This window comes from Lathyrus oleraceus, chromosome 1 (genome assembly GCF_024323335.1).
Source record: "Lathyrus oleraceus cultivar Zhongwan6 chromosome 1, CAAS_Psat_ZW6_1.0, whole genome shotgun sequence".
Taxonomy (NCBI): domain Eukaryota; kingdom Viridiplantae; phylum Streptophyta; class Magnoliopsida; order Fabales; family Fabaceae; genus Lathyrus; species Lathyrus oleraceus.
This window is the reverse complement of record NC_066579.1, coordinates 454,558,315-454,577,400: the sequence shown is the minus strand read 5'-3', so window position 1 is coordinate 454,577,400 and position 19,086 is coordinate 454,558,315. Positions and strand designations below refer to the sequence as shown.

The following is a 19,086-nucleotide window of genomic DNA, read 5'->3' as shown; positions in this document are numbered from 1 at the left end:
AAAGTATTGTTGGAAATTAAAGCAGATGTTGGAGAAAAGTATATGTGACATGTGAGAATGTTTAGAGGTTATGGATAACAACTTGAATTTACAATTGAGAAACATTAGAGTTTTTTTTTTTGTTTTTTTTATGAAGTTGAACATGCACACACTAGTATATTTTATGGTAATCTACGTGGATCACTGTCCCGAGCTTCTCTGAGACACATTGCTAAAGAGTTACTGAGGGTTTATTATGTAGGAACCAATAGAAAAATATGTAGGTATATTATTAGAATATCTTACGGGTTTCCTCATGCTTATGAGTTAGGAAGATATATACTTGGTGGTATATTGACACCAATAGATGTCAGTTCATGTTAATTCGAGGAAACTAAGCATGGAATTTGACTTGGATGTAGATGTAGATGATGAATTAGAATTAAATATGAGTAGTGAATAGATGTATTATGGAGAAGATACATGTCCCTGAAAATTGTTGGGAAAATAACATTAAAAAGTAGAGCAAGTGTCTACCATTTACTTACTTCACCGTACCCAGGGACGGAGCCAGATATTTTGATTAGTGAGGTCAATATATATATATATATATATATATATATATATATATATATATATATATATATATATATATATATATATATATATATATATATATATATATATATATATATATATATATATATATATATATATATATATATAATTTTCAAAATACATAAATAATTATAATAATAAAGAAATAATAATATATTTCCACTCTTATTACAATAATAAAATAAATTATAAATTCATAAAGATTAAAATAAAATATTTTTTTTTAAAAAAGATTAACAATGCAGAAGAAATTAATAACAAAGAAGCACTTTGCACCGAAAGAAAGAGAAATACAAAGTGGTTTATTTATGTTTGAAACGAGTAAAAAAAAATTAATAGAAAAAGGAAATGAAGAGTCAATTTTATAATTTTTTATTTAATGCATTTATTTTATTTAATATAGAACTAACATTTATAAAAAAAAGAGTGTACCTAATGATTACATTTTAAATGTAATGGGATGATATGTGTGAGAAATTAAATTATTCAATATTTATTAATTAAGTGAGGGCTATTAGAGAAATTTCTTCTTAATTTTTACCATATTTAATATATAAATATATTATTATTACTACTACTACTAAAATTATGGTAATTATGGTGGGGCCATGAGCCCACTCTTTGAGACTAATAGCTCCGTCTCTGTCCGTACCATAAATGGCGAAGTATGATACTGATACTTTACCAAAATAGACGTATCGTATGACTATTTTGAAAACTGCGCTCATTATGGAGCAGATGTAGATGTACCTACATGGTCATCCTCCGTCTATCAAGCTTCCCATCCTACACCTGCACGTGATGGAATCTAATAATCACGTCCCCGAATTCACGCCACTAGAAAAAAAAACAAATTCACTAAATTTTGTAAAAAAAAACCAAATAAGATGTTTATTACCAAAGACATTCGATAGCTAAAAAATGCTTACCTTAGATAACTTTGAAGTAAGACATCCAATACTCTTTTTCTCTTCACCAAATATCTTGTTTCAGTATTATTTGAAAGATAGTTTTTTAAAAATATTTATGGATAACTTATTTTCAAGACTTCCGATTATAAGCTTGAAGGTTAGAGAATTTGGATGTAAGTTTTCAGAATGACAATGTATGTATCGGATTATTTCGATATAAGACTTCCTGTGGCTTTTTCAAAACAAAAACCTGGTTCAAAGAGTTTTGATGATGTGTATGTGGATCAAATAACTTGGTTGAATGTGTTCCAATATGAAAAAAATCATCACGCTCTCTCAATGACTCGGATAACTTAAAGTTTGAAATGAGGAAAAAAGTTAAAATTTAGAAAAATAAACTATCTGTCAAAATTGATTTATTAGAGAGATAGGAGAATAATGTTGAAATGAAGGTAAAATTTTCCCAATCTCAATATAGCCCAATTGGGACCCAAAACTTAAGTAATGTATTTTATTGAAAAAAACATTATCAACAATAAAATAGATTTTATGAATATTTATTATGTTCTTATGTTGAGAGGAGATTAAGGCGGAAAATCTTCAATTACTAATAAATACAAATATATCATAATGTTCACAACCGGTAACAAGAAGTGGCTGTAGTTTAGTGGTAAGAATTCCACGTTGTGGCCGTGGAGACCTGGGCTCGAATCCCAGCAGCCACACTTCTCATATATTTTTTCTTCATTTGTTTTTAAATACATGAATAAAATAAAACGACAACGTTTTACAGTTCCGGTGAATTCCCCTTTGCTTTATGAAGAAACAACGAGTGTTGTTGTTGTGAATTGAAAACTCGCTCCTTGATCCCAATCTCACGTAACCTCACTTTCTCCTTCATTCATTCTTCCACTTTCTTTTTTGTTTTTCATTTATTTTTGTTAATTTAAATTGCAATTTGGATCTGTTTTTGTTTAGTTTCAACCCTAATTCGTTTAGACACGATCCATATCAGTTTAGCATCTACATGAATTCGTTTATAGCTATAGTTGAACAATTAGCGTTTGGGATTTATTAATGTTATTTTTCTAATTATATTTAGTTTTGATTGTCATGTTCAGGAAAAGAAAAAGATGATTGATGATGAAGCTTTGGGATTCATTGCCAACTCTCTTGGCATTTTCATTTTTGCTTTGGTTATAGCATATCATTTCGTTATCGCCGATCCCAAATATGAAGCCAATTAGATACTATCATTATCATGTATTCAAGACACAATTTTGTTGGATTCAGTTTTGTTGATCGATCTGTTTCATGAGTTTATTTATAAAAACATTTTGTAGCTTATAACAGCTAATAAAATTCTGAGTCTTTGAAAGTTGGTATTTAACCATATTTCATTGCCATTGCTTTATATTTGATATTTCTCATGTTAGTGTTTATATTACATAGTACTATTTATGGTAGTTAATGCATGTTCCTGAAAATACATCATCAATTATGCTACATTTGTCTTCTGTGAAGCATACTTGTGTCAAGTTATCCACGAGGATTGGTGCTTGTGTGTGGGAGAAGGAGGAAAACTCAGGTGATGAAAGATCGAAGTGCATATATGGATGCACCATGGGATGTGAAAAGTGAGTTTCCTATAACGCAATAGGCTTTTGGTATGCTTGATTATTTTGTATCAAAATTGATTTATGATTCTATCATGTTTGCTGACAGTAATAATAGGTTGGTAAATTGATCTGTTTTCATTGTTTTTTTAATGTGAAACATTAAAAACAGTATCCTGTCCATTCAGCCCCCAAACTATCAGGCTAATTACCCTCCAACACATTAAATTCAGCAAAATTGAATAACCTGGTGTCTAGTATATATGACAAATTTAAGATATTTCTTTTTTTATTCCTTTTAATCTTACCCACTTTTCAATTATCTTCCAGCTCCTATGTAATTGTAATAATATTCTAGAGAGAATAATCTCATCACTCATAGATGGTTCAATCTCTCTTTATCACACTTGTTTAATGCACTGATTGCATCAATTACTGATAGAATAGTAGCTTGGCAATATAGCCATAGCTCACTTGAAATGAGTCAATTAGGTGGAAAGAAATAGGTTGGTTATAACAAATATAGACTAGATAAAGATGCAGCCTCAAGTATTAATGTTTTGGTTACTCAAATGTCGAATGCATTTAAGAGAATATATGGTGATGTATTACTAGACTGCATGACTTTCAATTTATTTACTGAAAAATTAGATTTATTCTTAGAGTTACTATTTGACATTTCTTGATTAGTTGATTCCCATTATCATCCTACTTACCGTGGCCATTTGCATTGCTGTTGCAATATTCAATAACTAGAAGTTTTCTGCTACTAAGAAAATTAGAGTTATATGAAAATATATAACTGTTTTGTGCCATTGATTCTAATAACAGAAATAGTCTATGCGCATAACTGAAAGCCGATGTTATATCAAACCGTAAGCATTGTCTTATATGCTTAAGTTTCTAATGGTTTGTTATTTTATGCTGATTATTGTTAATAACACACAAGTTATTAATCTAATAGTAATACCAAATATAAGTGCAACATGCTATACAGATTTCCAAAAGATTAGCCATTACTCTTATCATTTACTTTTACTTTTTGAAAATGATTAGCAAATCATAATCCATGTTTTGGCTTTAAAAATTGTTGAATTATAAAAAATTATATATTATTATATGTTAGGGGTGTTCAAAATCGAACCAGTCCGATAGAAAACCGCAAATCAAATCAAACCAAATCGAAAATTGCAAAAAACCGTATTTGCTTTGGATGTGTTTGGGCCATATTTTAACAAAACCGCACGGTTCGGTTCGGTTTGTATTTTGTAAATCGAATCAAACCGCATTATGCTACAATCCAAATTTCTCTTAAGTCATGTCCAACCCAAACTTAAACTTAGTATGCCTTATCCTTACGATTACGACCGCTTTTTTCTTAAACTTAAACTTGATCCCAATTTCACGTAACCTCACTTTCTCCTTCACATCCCTTCATTCATTCTTCTACTTTCTTTTTTGTTTTTTTATTTCGTTTTTATTTACATCTCTTTGATTATGCAATCATCATTTATCAATGATTCTTTATTTTTGTTTTTCAATTGAATAATTTAAATTGCAATTTGGATCTGTTTTTCTTTAGTTTCAACCCTAATTCGTTTTTGCTGCTTTGGTTAGACACGATCCATATCAGTTTAGTATATACACGAATTCGTTTTTAGCTATAGTTGAACAATTAGCGTTTGTTAACACCTTATTAGATTTACATTCCTATTGTAATTTGTAAGCAATGTGAAAGGAATTGAGAAATATGATGGCAGAATTGTTGCTGTTTTAACAAGTAGATTATATTGTATAATGATTTATTAATGTTATTTTTCTAATTATATTTAGTTTTGATTGCCATGTTCAGGAAAAAAAAGATGATTGATGATGAAGCTTTGGGGTTCATTGCTAACTCTCTTGGCATATTCATTTTTGCTTTGGTTATAGCATATCACTTGGTTATTGCCGATCCCAATTATGAAGGCAATTAGATACTATCATTATTATTTTCTGTCATGTATTCAAGATGCAGTTTTGTTGGATACAGTTTTGTTGATCGATCTGTTTTGTCAGTTTGTTTATGAAATCAGTTGTAGCATATAACAGCTAATAAAATAATCAGTATTTGATAGTTGGTATTTAATCATATTTCATTGCCACTAGTTTATATTTGATATTTGGTATGTTAGTGCTTATATTACAAATTACTAATTGTCAAATGCTATTTGCAATGTTATTGTTTGGATTAACTGAAAATGTGCTGAATTGTTGTTGTTGTAAACATGAATTGCTGGTTTTTTGTTTTCTTTCGTTTTTCCTGTTAAAAGTAAAACTGAAACACTAATCATTGCTAGTTATTTTGAGAGAAAAAAGGTAGTAAGGTACTACATGGCACATTCCACCTATCAAAGGATTAAGGATAGCAACCAAATAAGTAAACAAACATTATGGTAGATAATGCATGTTCCTGAACTAATTATTTTACTACAACAATTCTGCAAATACATGAAATGTGTCATCAATTATGCTACATTTGTCTTATGTGAAACATACTTGTGTCAAATTATCCACGAGAATTGATGTTTTGTGTGCGGGAGAAGGAGGAAAACTCAAGTGATGAAAGTTGTTCCGAAGTGCGTGTATGGATGCACCATGAGATGTGAAAAGTGAGTTTCCTATAACCCAATAGGCTTTTGGTATGCTTCATTATTTTGTATAAAAATTGATTATGCGTCTTCCATGTTTGACGATAGACGACAGCTATAGGTTGATAAGTTTATTAGTTTTACATGGTTCTTAAAAGATTGTTAGAAAAATTAATTTAAACCAAATGAATTGAGTATAGAATCGTAAACGGATCACTTTTTTTATAAGTATTTTAAGAACTCTAAAATGTTTTAGAGTTGAAACGAAGAAATACTCAGGCTAATTGAGCATAGACTCGAGTTTGTACAAGACCAATGAAAACTCGAATATTGTGTGAAGAGGATATGTTTTTTTGTTATATTTTTTTGAATCCGGAATGAAGTATTTATATGCCATATTGGTGTTGTTTCACAAGGTTGCGATCATTGGTGAAACAACTTATTTTTACTAAGAGTTACAAGTTTTTAGAAAAAAAATTACTCACTTTTTACCAAACGTTACGTACTTTTTATCAAAAGTTACATATTTTTTTTTATCAAAAGTTACATTATTTCGCCTACGATAACATTCTTCAAGAGTTGAATACTTTCATTCTGCAACACTTTCGAATTCAAATCTATTGCAACACTTCAGAAATGTTTACTATTTTTAGAATTCAAACCTGCTGCAACATTTCACAAGTATTTTCTATTTTTGAATAAAAAAAATCTTCATTTGCATATTTTTTTTATCATTTTGAAACATATTCAAGATTATTAATTTTTAATAATTTACAACAATCTCTCACTTGTTCTGATAATGACATGACCAATTTCAGAAAAAATAGGAAAATAATGTTAATACATTTAAGTATCTTTTGATTTGAACTTAACATTAGTAAGAATAATGCAAAATTTAATCGGTTACGTAACTATGTTTTGAACTGTTATCCTTTGTGATGATACCGACGTTACCTTACACACATTCTTTAATGGTTCTTCGCCTACATCTCTCGCCTAACACTATTTATGACCATGTACTTTTTCTGTTTTCATGATTTTTTCATGAGAGAAACTCCAACTCTCACTTTGAGATGAAACCATCTCAAAATTCATATAGGTGAAGTTCATTTTGTATCTATTTTTTGAGATACATATCCTCGATATAGAACTTCATTAAGAGTTTGAAAAACCTCAATCCTCAATGTGTAATAGTCAATATTGTCACAAAATGTTGCACAAACATCTAAATCAACGACTTGTTGTTACTCATTGAATCTTAGGTTAATGTTTGTTAACTTCAGATTGGGTTGCTACCGTTGTCGGAACCTCTATTCAAGGAGTTTCAATCTCATACCTCTTAAGGTAGTCTTTACTAAATCTCTAGCAAATGATTCAGTAAATGGATCAAGCAAATCATAGCTCAATCCTATGTATGTGAATGAAATAATTACATCCGTAATCAATTTTCTCAAGAAAGAATGTATAAGTCCTACTTGCCTAGACTTTCTGTTATACATTTTTATATGCTCTAGGTAAAGTGGTTTGACTACCGCAATGTATCAACACCTTTGAAGCATTGTCTTTTTCTAATGGAACTTTCAACAGAAGGCCCCTAAATCATTAATCTCCTTCACCAGCGGAAGCAAGAGCCTCGAACTCTAATTCTATGATTGAGAGAGTGATCCACATTTGTTCTTGCTCTTCCAAGAAATTGCACCCTCGGCTAGTGTAAATATCCATCCAAATACAGATTTATGATATTCAACACTCGATATCCAACTTGCATCGATATATCCTTCTAATATGGCAGGAAATCTATCATAATGAAGACCAAGATTTTTGGTTTTCACAAGATAGCTAAAATCCTAATGATGGCCTTCTAGTGCTCATCAGTTGGATTGCTAGTAAAATCTACTCATTTTACTAATTGCAAATGCTATGTCGGGTCTAGTACATTGCATGCACTTGCATATTTCCATTGGGCCACAACTCTTTCATCGTTATTTTGAAGTTTGACACTAGGATCAAATGGGGTAGTCACTTCCTTAAAGCATAAGTGTTCGAATTTATGAAGCATCTTCTCAATATAATGTGTTTGACTAAATTCATAACCCCCACTATTTCGCTTTACTTTGATCCCCAAAAGTGTGTCAACTAGTCCAAGATCATTCATCTTGAATGTGAAAGTTAGAAGTCTCATTTTTCTAAAATTATATGCATCTCGTTGCTAATGATCAATCATATAATCAATATGGAGACAAATGAATATCACAATATTCTCACACAATTTTGTGTACAAACACTTGTAACACGAATAAGATGAAGAATATTTTTAGATAGTCATGCATGATGATGCAAGAAAGTTTTTAGATGAAGTGAGAGATGAAATTCAGAGCAATTTAAAGTAGTATAATATGAATTGCAATGAGAACCTTAGTTATGTTCACTAGTCTCAAATCTTCACTTGAACCTTAGTTATGTGCATGACACTTTTGAACCTTTTCTTCTTTGATAATCTTTGTCTTCATCAAAATAGAACTAGATATACGATGTATTCTTCATAATCTCCCCTTTTTGATGATGACAAACTCTTTGAATTCGTATTTTGATAAGATTGAAAAGTCCCCCCCTAAATTGTGTGTCTCCCCCTTTTGTTCATTACCAGGAAACACATAACCTTATGGTTTCTTCATGTAAATCTCCTCATTGATATCTCCATTTAGGAATGTCGTTTTGACATCCATTTGATGAACTATAAGGTCATGCAAGAAAACTAATGCAAACAATACTCTAATTGTCGCGATCCTTGCTATCGGTGCATTAACACCTTTCTTTTGTCTAAAACCCTTGACTACTAATATAATATTTGTAGGTATTTAGTGTATCATCAGTATAATCCTTACTTCTCGAAGTAGCACATTTATTAGACATGCAAATATATATAAACAATAATATATGTCCATTACACCATTTTATAACTCATGATTTGAAAGTTATCAAAATAAACACACATATATATAACACATTAGTATGATGCAAGTTAATTCATTGATACAATATTATTTCAAAGGAAAACTTTTGAAATTTATGTGCATTTTTAACACAAATAGTTATATATATATATATATATATATATATATATATATATATATATATATATATATATATATATATATATATATATATATATATATATATATATATATATATATATATATATATATATATATATATATATATTGATGTAATATATAATTCCGCAAAAGTCGAAAAATCAATTACAATATCAAAACAATTTTTGTTATTTAATTACTTACCTTTTTAAATCTATTGCATCAATTTGATATGAATACTGTACCACATAAAGAACAATATATAATTTATATGGATACATATTATGTGAATTATAAATCATGATTATATTGCCAAACCATACATATATTGCCAAACAACACATATATTGACACAATGCTCCATTTCAATTATATATATATATCTTTTCAAAATTTCCGTAATACAGTCCAATAATGTCAAATTATGATATATACACACATGCACACATTGCATGACTTTTCTGGTTTCTTAGTTGCAGAAATTCCATGTACTAGTTTCTTTGAATTCAGATTCTCTAAGCTTCTGAAGTTCAAATGACCAAATCTTTTGTGTCACAACTCACTTTTCTTCACAACACTAGTTGCGCTAAGGCATTCAGAGTCTAAATTTTTAACATTCACCTTGAATGTTTTATTCCTTCCCTGTTCTGACTCCATAATCAACTTCTGATTACAGTAATTCAGTTTCAAAAGATTGTCCTTCATGGTAACTGAGGATCCATTTTCAATTAATTGACCTATACTCATCAGACTGCTCTTCATGCCAGGAACATACCAGACGTTCTGAATTAACGCAAATTTTCCATTATTCAAAATCACTCTAACATTCCCTATTCCTTCAGCATTCATATACTTATCATCAACACATCTGATTTTGGTCCTCTTCCCATAGTCAAAATCAATCAGCCATTTCTTATTTATCGTAAGATGGTTTGAACAACCAGTGTCCATATACCACTAGTCTTCTAATGATGCACTATCAGAATCAGAAGCCATTAATAGAACATTTTCATCATCATAACTTCTGGCTATATTCGCTTCTTATGATTTCCTCTCTTTGTTTGACCAATAATCTGCAACGAAGTGGCCAAACTTCTTACAATAGTAATATTAAACTTTTCTTTTGTCATACTTCTCCTTTCCATTATGACTCCCAGAAGTTGAGGTTTCTGACTTCTGAGACCTACCATGTCTTTTCTTGGCTTCTGACCAAGATTGCTTCTGGTCTTTCTTGACAAAAGAAGCTTTCAGAGCTTGCTCTACCTCTCTCTCATAGGTTCTTTCAGTCAGGCACAACTATTGCACCTCTAGACTGCTTTGCAGCTCTTCTATTCTTATGGTGCTTAGATCCTTAGAGTGTTCAATTGCTACAACGATGTAATCAAATTGAGGAGTAAGAGATCTAAGTACCTTCGCAATGATACTTTATTCATAGAGAGTTTCTCCACACAACTTCATCTCATTTTTTATCAGAATCACTCTGGAGATGTAGTCATGTACCTTCTCATTATTCTTCATGCTTAGATTCTCATACTGCTTAAATAGAGACTGAAGCTTCACCTTCTTCACTGATGCATCACCTTCGTAGCACCGCACCAGTGTGTCCCACATAGCTTTCGCCATCGTCGAATCAACGGTTTTCTCAAACACGTTCACATCCACACACTGATGGATGTAGAACAACACCTTTTGATCCTTCTTCCTCAGATTATGCTGAGCATTTCTCTGCGCATCCGTTGCATTTTTTGGAAGTGCAGTATAACCTTCATTGACAAGATCAATAACACCTTGAGCTCCAAATAACATACACATCTAAATCATCCAACAGTTCCAATTCTTACCATCTAACATTGGAAGCTTGGTACTTATATTAACATTTCCGTTCATCTTCAACCTTGTGCAATACAGTCAGATCTCACTAAAACACAATGTTTCCCAATCCCGCAAAATCAAGATATGTGATTCTGTTAAGATTCTAATAAGAAATTCAACACAAATTCTCCGAACAAAAATCAATCACACAACGCCTCACCGTTTCACTCGTGTTTCCCATGGTGTTTCCTTGTGGATCTGAACCAGACTCTGATGCATCACCTTCGTAGCACCACACCAGTGTGTCCCCCATAGCTTTCGCCGTTGTCGAATCATCGGTTTTCTCAAACACGTTCACATTCACACGCTGATGGATGTAGAACAACACCTTCTGATCCTTCTTTCTTAGATTACGCTGAGCATTTCTCTGTGCATCCGTTGCATTTTTTGTAAGTGCAGTATAACCTTCATTAACAAGATCAAGAACATCTTGAGCTCGAAACAACACACGCATCTGAATCATCCAACGATTCCAGTTCTTACCATCGAACATTGGAAGCTTGGTACTCAGTTTACCGTTTCCGTTCATCTTCAACCTTGTGCAATACACTCATATCTCATTTAAACACAATGTTTTCCAATCTCGCAGTATCAAGATATGTGATTCTGTTAAGATTCTGATAAGAAATTCAGCACGAATTCTCCGAACAAAAATCAATCACACAACGCCTCACCATTTCACTTGTGTTTCCCATGGCGTTTCCCTGTGGATATGAACCATACCCTAATACCAATTGTTGGTGCACAAGATGATAAAGATGAACAATGGAAATAAGAAATATAAGAGAGAATGATAACAAACTTCCATTACTCTAAAAACGGTTACAAATGCTACACGCAATACACTACATAGGCTGCAAAAGAAATAATGATGCTCATACCACTCGCTTAAATACAAGTGAGAATAATAACAAACTTCCACTACTCTAAAAGCGGTTACAAATGCTACACATAATACACTACACAGACTACAAAAGGAATAATGATGCTCACACCACTCACTTGCTTAAATACAAGTGAGACTTAAATAGAAATGCTAAAATACCCTCTCATAATGTAATATCCCATATCCCCTTAAATGCTCAATTAGTTGTCAGTTGAGAACAATTGAGTTCCTATGTACTCTATCTTTTGTCAGTTGGAACAATTATAGCTCCTATGTGCTCTAAATGTTGTCAGTTGGGACCAATAGAATAACCAGTGAACTCTGAAGAGATTAATTATTAATAAAAGGGACAAACCATTATTAATAAGTACAAGAGGGGACATTTTGATAACATTAATAATTTGTCAATTGACACTAGAAGACAAAATATCAATTGAGATATTTTATATTACTACCTAATATTATAATATATATTAATTATATGTTATATATATATATATATATATATATATATATATATATATATATATATATATATATATATATATATATATATATATATATATAATATATATATATATATATATATATATATATTATATATATATATATATATATATATATATATATAAAGAAGAAAAGAAGGAGTTGATAAGGAGGAAAAGAGAAGATAGATAGAGTTATCAGAAGAAGAAAAAAGAAGAGAAAAATAGAGAAGAGCTTGGGAGGAGAGGAAGGAAACAATAAAGATCATAATTATCACCACTACTACTTCACCATCCTCTCTTAGGGATTTGGTTTTATGAATTGTATTGTTGTTAACCATGATATGATGTTGCTTGAACTTTCTGACTTTGAGAAATTAGAATTTATTAAATAACTATCCAATCGATTGTTCCATTTGATCAATCAATTGACATGAATTAATGATGCTCACACCACTCGCTTAAATACAAGTGAGAATAATAACAAACTTCCACAACTCTAAAAGCGGTTACAAATACTACACGTAATACACTACACAGACTGCAAAAGGAATAATGATGCTCACACCACTCACTTGCTTAAATACAAGCGGGACTTAAGTAGAAATACTAAAATACCCTCTGATAATGTAATATCCCATCTCCCCTTAAATGCTTAATTAGTTGTCAGTTGAGACCAATTGAGTTCCTATGTACTTTATCTTTTGTCAGTTGGAACAATTAGAGGTCCTATGTGCTCTAAATGTTTTCAGTTGGGACCAATAGAGTAACTAGTGAACTCTGAAGAGATTAATTATTAATAAAATTGACAAACCATTATTAATAAGTACAAGAGGGGACATTTTGATAACTATATATATATATAAAGAAGAAAAGAGAAGATAGATAAAGATCATAATTATCCAATGGATTGTTCCATTTGATCAATCAATTGGCATGAGTTAATTCCTTGATAAATTAAAATATACCACTAATGAGGATTGAACCTGAGACCTCCTTGGTGTGGAACAAACCTTACCACAAAGCTAAACTCTTGTTTCTAAATATGTGTGCAAGGAACACGTGTTAACCTATATTCTTGATTAAGTTAGATTGTTAGATTATTTGAGTGTTGTAACTCCATTTTGGACGCAGACAAATGCGTTAGAAAGATAACGTAAAAGACTATTATTCTTGTACCATGCTATAGTATATTATATGCCTTACAAATGCTATGAATTATATTATGATGAATATTAAACATTATTGTTGTGTTGAATGTGAAATAACATGTTTTAAAATCTTATGAAGATGAGTGAGGAAACCTAGGATAATAACTTAGAAAGATAATCTAGGTTATGAAAATGGGTATACGGTGATGCTTGGACGCAACAGTACCTAGGTGTGTATCATGGACAAGTATTCACCTGATAAACGAATCAATATGCTTTGTATGGAACATGCGTGATTTTATGTAATGAGAATGGATCATATTATGATGCCATGAGAATTGATATGATATCATGAGAATTTGTTTGATATTATGGTGAGAAATTTTTGTTCCAAAAGTCCTATTTTGGTGAGGAGCGTTGCTCCGAAGGTCCTATTTGTTATTGAGAATTAATCACATATTCAGAATTAGTTGTGATTGTGCACATACCACTTCAAGGGCTTAAGTAAAATGGTACGTGGGGATGTGACACCAATGATTCATGCCTCAATTGGGTTTGAGCCCCAACCATGGCGAACATGAGGGAAAGATGGACACCTAAGTGGGTTAGAGGCCCATACGGTAAAAGATACCCTAAGTGAGTTAGAGGCCCATACGAGTGATAATCGCTTGAACTGGGGATTAAGCCTCATAGATGACTCGATATCCACCGTGAAAATCGAATCATACGAGCATGTGTGCACTGAGCTTGGCTTAGACGTAAGTCCGTTTGGGGATTGATGTTTCGTGAATCCGAATAATGATTTATTGAGTGAATGCACTTAAGTGACATGTTTCCATACATTGCGATTATCCATTAGTTACTCAAGTCTAAGTTACAAGGTGCGAGTGATGCACAAGTAACGAATGATGAATACTTGAGTTAGAATCGATTAGAAACCCTGTAGAGTTGAGTGGACCCATAGGATAGGAGAACTCACTGAGATTATTATCTCACCCCAATATTGTTGTTTCTTTTCAGGTGTTGTTTGCAGGTTATGTTATACAAGAGGAGTTACGCATTGATGTTTCAAGGGAAGCTTTTACTATGATCTTCCGTTGTGGATTTTGTACAATTGTAAATATTGTACATAGTTCTTAGAGTTTTATTTAGGCACTATTGTATGACATGTACCATATACTGTATTTTATATTATGGACATGTATATGATTATGCTATTTGACACTTATGTTAGATCAGTACTAATTAATGCTATGTATAATGTATATTCTAGATGTATATTATACAGGGTATTACAAATAAACTTTGTCTACAAGTTTTTGAAAATGAATTAATTTTTACAACATGCTCGCTTTTACTTAGGCCCGTCGCATCAGAATTAATCATTAAAAATAACTACTCAATCAAATAAGTTCAAATATAACTTTTATTTAAAATTAAATTCAATCAGGAAAATACGCCTTAAACATAAAAGCAACTCAAAACTAGGAGTTATAACATTTAATCTCGCAACAATAGTTCAGAATAAAACAAAACATAACATTCTCCCGTCCAGTGTTACAGATCAGAGCAACGATAATCTAAAAACGCATAAAACTGAAAAAAAGAATATCCTCAATGTCATCTTTCAGATCTAAAACAACTACTCATCTACCTGTTTGTTTGTACCCAAAAAGAAGCATAGAACACCACAACAAAACCAACATTGCTATCTGTACACCATAAGTTACACATACACCGTATGCATTGTTCACAAATACGGTGAACAGTGCCGTGAACAGTAAATCCGTACATGAACAGTGATGTGAACAATACATGAACAGTATCATGTGAACAGTGCGTGCGCATGAACAGTACCCCCTGTGAACAATGTCTATGTACTGTTCATGAACAATGATTTATATATTAAAATAAAATTGGTTAATAAAAGGTAAAAAATTGGTTAATTAACATCCAGATATAAAAATAATTTTTAGTTGTAAAACAAAGTTGGTTAATAAAATATTAAATATTGGTTAATGAAGTTATAAAATTGGTTAATCACACGATACTCTTAAATAAAAAAATAAAAAAAATAAATTTTTTATATATTTTAAAAAAATAATATTTTATTATTATAATATTTTACTGTTCACCGTATTGGTGAACAGTAAAATACGGTGTAGTGTATGGTTTGGTGTATGAATAACATTTTTCCAACAAAACAAAGGGGTGATAAATCGTTAATCTCCATTAAATTTTTCCCTTGTTGTAAATTATTGTTCAAAGAATAAACATATACTAATCTTCACTAAAGATCACCTGTTGATAATGACAATTTGATCATGGAATAGAGGATTTGAGTGTTCCCAGATGGATATAACCTTGTTAGTAGTGTGCTATGAGCAAGACCCTTCTCAAGTGTATAGGAAAATAATGATTATAACTCTCTGTATTTTAGGGTTATGATTGGATGATCAGGGCTCATGCATATAGTCTCATATTTATAGTTGTGGCGGTACCTACTCCAACCTGGGTAGGTCACTAATATGAACGATGATCACAGTTATCAACTGTTAACATTTTATCTCATAATGATCACGAATTGTGGTCGAGATTCTACTCGTTAGCCAATTGTTAGCGTGTTAGATTGAGTCTACTTTCCATTCCAATTATCTTCCAGCTGCAATGTTTGTAATTGTACTACTTGCAATTCTGAACAGAAGAAACAAATTACTCATGGGTGGTTCATTCAGTTTCACTTTATTACACTTATTAATGCATTATTTGCAACAATTACATACTCAAATATCAAATTCATAATAAATAACAGAATATATGGTGGATGTATTGTTATACGAGTATTGGTCATCGACACTTATGTTAATAAGATGTTAGAATGTGAAAAAACATCCTAAATGTATATAAAAATAATAAGATATAAACCGTAAACTAATTGCTAGATTTATTTCATATAATAGTTTATTACATGATTCATGAAACTGGGTGCCATTATTATAACTCATGCACTGCATGAGTATATAAGTAATATTATTATAAGAAAGTAATGAAACTATATCTGTTGCACCATTCCACATGCTTGTATTAGGAAACTATTTAGAGTACATAGTATAAGATAGATGAACAAGTGAAAGTGTGTTTATGGCGTGGTGGTTGAAGGGGGTGAAGTGAATGGGATTACTGGTTGGACAAAGAAGGTTGGAATATTATTTATGCTTGAGATTATTTGCAAAAGATTACGGGCTCCGAGGCTCAATTTCATGCTTGAGAAGGTAAGAGCAAAAAGAAGTTATCCTTACATAAAGAAAAAGTAAAATAAATATAATAAATAATTAAAGATATTATATATAAAAAAATAATTATTGTTTAAAAGATAATAATAATAATTTTTTTAATATATATAAAAAATAAAAAAATAACACTTAAAAAAAATAAAAAGAATATTAAAGATATTAATGCTTTGAACCATCAAAATCTTCTAAAACCTTTCAAATTATAGAAAGCTACCCATTGTACGAGGATTTATATAATACACATTTATTTTTTTAGTAATTACAAAAAAAAATAGATAACAATAGTTTAATGAATAAACAAAGTTTTAAAATATTGTAATGTAATTGCATTTAATATTAATCTCAACAAATTTTTTTAAAAAGATTTAAAATATGGGAATTCATATGAATTTAAATTATACATTTGCTAAATCTTATATAGATAATTAATATATTGCTTATTAATTATAAAATATCTAATAAATTTATATGATATATTATATTTGAATATAATTTTTCACATATTAAAAACTTAAATATGTCTCACTTATTAGTGTAAAATTTTGATTATTTAATTTACTATTTATTAAAACTTTTAGTTTTGGTGCATAATATTAATAAGTGTAGATATGCACTTCAACTATTTTGGACTATAATTTAAAAAAAATAAAAAAATAACTTAAATTTATTATTTATTTTTCAACAATATTTAACTACTATTTTATTTATTAACTATTTAATTTAAAACTTTAATTTAATAATTTGATATAAAAATAATTTTTTATCAAAGGTAATTCCTTAAATGAATGATACAAATATTTTAAAACACATTTCACCAGTTAACATCATATTTAGGTTAAATTAATTTTGAATTAGCAAACAAAATTGCGGATAATTTTCACTTTATTTAAACTAAATACCAAAAATCTAAATATTATAGGATAGATTACAGTCAGTCATCAGAGCTAGAGTACCTTATGGAAGCCTAACAAAGACTTATGCAGGACATGAGAAATACTTAAATCATCATGGATGTTAAAACTTGTACTGAATAGGTCCTAAGGTGTGAAGGTGAGAAAAACAAGAAGGGGGGGGGGGGGGTTGAATTGTTTTGGAAACTAAGCGTTTTTTGCAAAATAAAATCACACAGGATTTTATATTGGTTCGCTTATAACACAAAGCTACTTCAGTCCACCCGGCCAAGGTGATTTCGCCTTCAACAAGGACTTAATCCACTAATCTTGAAAGATTATTACAACCAACGTCTAAGAGAAGAATCTCTTAGTCCTCTCAAGTATATAGACTGCGCAGAGTCACTTGAGGAATTAAAACAATTGAGGTAAAAACAGAATTTGTAATCTAGAGTGCTTCTAGGATAAAGCAAGTATTACAGCAATTTGAGCAGATAAGAATTTTCACGTAATGAGCAAAAGCTCGTGAAAGATTAGAAAGAGAGTTGAGTAATTTTGTGCGTTCAGGTGTGTCTCTCAATGAGGTTCGCCGTTCTTTATATAGAGGTGAAAAACGACCGTTTGTAGTGATGGCAGAGATTTAGTCTTGATGAGAGTTAAATGCCATTACTTCGTTATTTCTTTGCCAAAACAAGTTTGTCTCCCTGAATAACTTCTTTCCAAATATAGTTCTTTCCATTTGAAGTTGAAGTTGCCGTTATTCTTTCTGGATAAAGAAATCCATTATCAGCGTCTGCGTTACTCTCTTAATCTGAGATCTTGAGATGTGGCTTCAGAGCTTCTGATAGTTCTGATCCCTTTAGAATTCTGATGTTGTCTTCAGATGACATTGAGAGCTTCTGGAATTCTGATATACCGTTGCTCAGAGTCAGAGCTTCTAGAGCGCGCTTCTTCTTCAGATGCTTTTGATATTCTGATATGCTGTTGCTCAGAGTCAGAGCTTCTAGAGCGCGTTTCTACTTCAGATGCTTCTGATCTTCTGGTAATTTGTATCTGATTTGATTCTGTATCTGATGACGTGATCAGATTCCTTTCTTCTTGTTTAGAGTCCTGCACACTTTAGAACTTTTCGTTAGAGTGCCATTTTTGGTTTCATCCTTTGTTATCATCAAAATCTTGGAATCTGTTGTAGAACTATTCTTGTTCTTACAATCTCCCCCTTTTTGATGATGACAAAACAAACTCAAATGACAGATGAAACATTCAAAAATTAAGAGTTAATCAGATCAGATAGAAGTGAGCTCCCCCTGAGATAGGCTAGGGAGTTCAGAAGTTCTTACCAGAGCTTCCAAGCAATGAAGTTTCTCGATACCTTTCTTCAATTTCTTAAGTCAAGTATTAGATAGATTTATTTTATAGAATAATATGTTTCCAGAGTGCTTAAGGCATTAGGCAATTTTTCATCAGAGCTATTTGATTTCTCCCCCTTTTTGTCAGAATAAAAAAGACATAGAAAAATAAGCAGGAAGAAAAAATATATATATATATATATATATATATATATATATATATATATATATATATATATATATATATATATATATCTAGATAAGAGAAAAAAAAAACATCAGAGACAAAGACAAGCAAAAACAACAAGCAA

At 30.8% G+C, this 19,086-nt stretch overlaps 2 protein-coding genes and 1 non-coding gene across 5 annotated transcripts; all 3 read left to right on the top strand.

Annotated features, from left to right (window-relative positions):
• The first annotated feature begins 2,161 nt into the window (after positions 1-2,161).
• On the top strand, positions 2,162-2,233 carry TRNAH-GUG (transfer RNA histidin (anticodon GUG)). Its single transcript has one exon. It is a non-coding gene; the product is annotated as a tRNA-His (tRNA).
• A 30-nt stretch (positions 2,234-2,263) lies between these two features.
• Positions 2,264-5,283, top strand: LOC127084183 (dolichyl-diphosphooligosaccharide--protein glycosyltransferase subunit 4A). 3 transcript variants are annotated; one of them, XM_051024601.1, is made up of 3 exons: positions 2,264-2,387; positions 3,033-3,145; positions 4,977-5,283. In XM_051024601.1, exons 2-3 carry the CDS (start codon positions 3,132-3,134, stop codon positions 5,098-5,100), a joined length of 138 nt encoding a protein of 45 aa, XP_050880558.1. In that variant the 5' UTR covers positions 2,264-2,387; positions 3,033-3,131; the 3' UTR covers positions 5,101-5,283. The 3 variants fall into 3 exon arrangements, with proteins under 3 accessions (XP_050880558.1, XP_050880542.1, XP_050880551.1); XM_051024585.1 differs by lacking the exon at positions 2,264-2,387 and having other exon boundaries at positions 2,979-3,145; XM_051024594.1 differs by lacking the exon at positions 2,264-2,387 and having other exon boundaries at positions 3,015-3,145; positions 4,958-5,283.
• Positions 2,642-2,922, top strand: LOC127084204 (dolichyl-diphosphooligosaccharide--protein glycosyltransferase subunit 4A). Its single transcript, XM_051024612.1, has one exon. The coding sequence runs from the start codon at positions 2,642-2,644 to the stop codon at positions 2,753-2,755; it is 114 nt and encodes a 37-aa protein (XP_050880569.1). The 3' UTR covers positions 2,756-2,922.
• Positions 5,284-19,086: the final 13,803 nt, after the last annotated feature.

Coding starts and splice junctions, on each gene's coding strand:
- LOC127084204 (XM_051024612.1), top strand. CDS start 2,642: ATGATTGATGATGAAGCTTTGGGATTCATTGCCAACTCTCTTGGCATT.
- LOC127084183 (XM_051024585.1), top strand. CDS start 2,979: ATGCATGTTCCTGAAAATACATCATCAATTATGCTACATTTGTCTTCT. Junction 3,146..4,976: donor TGCACCATGGGATGTGAAAA/GTGAGTTTCCTA, acceptor TGCCATGTTCAG/GAAAAAAAAGATGATTGATG.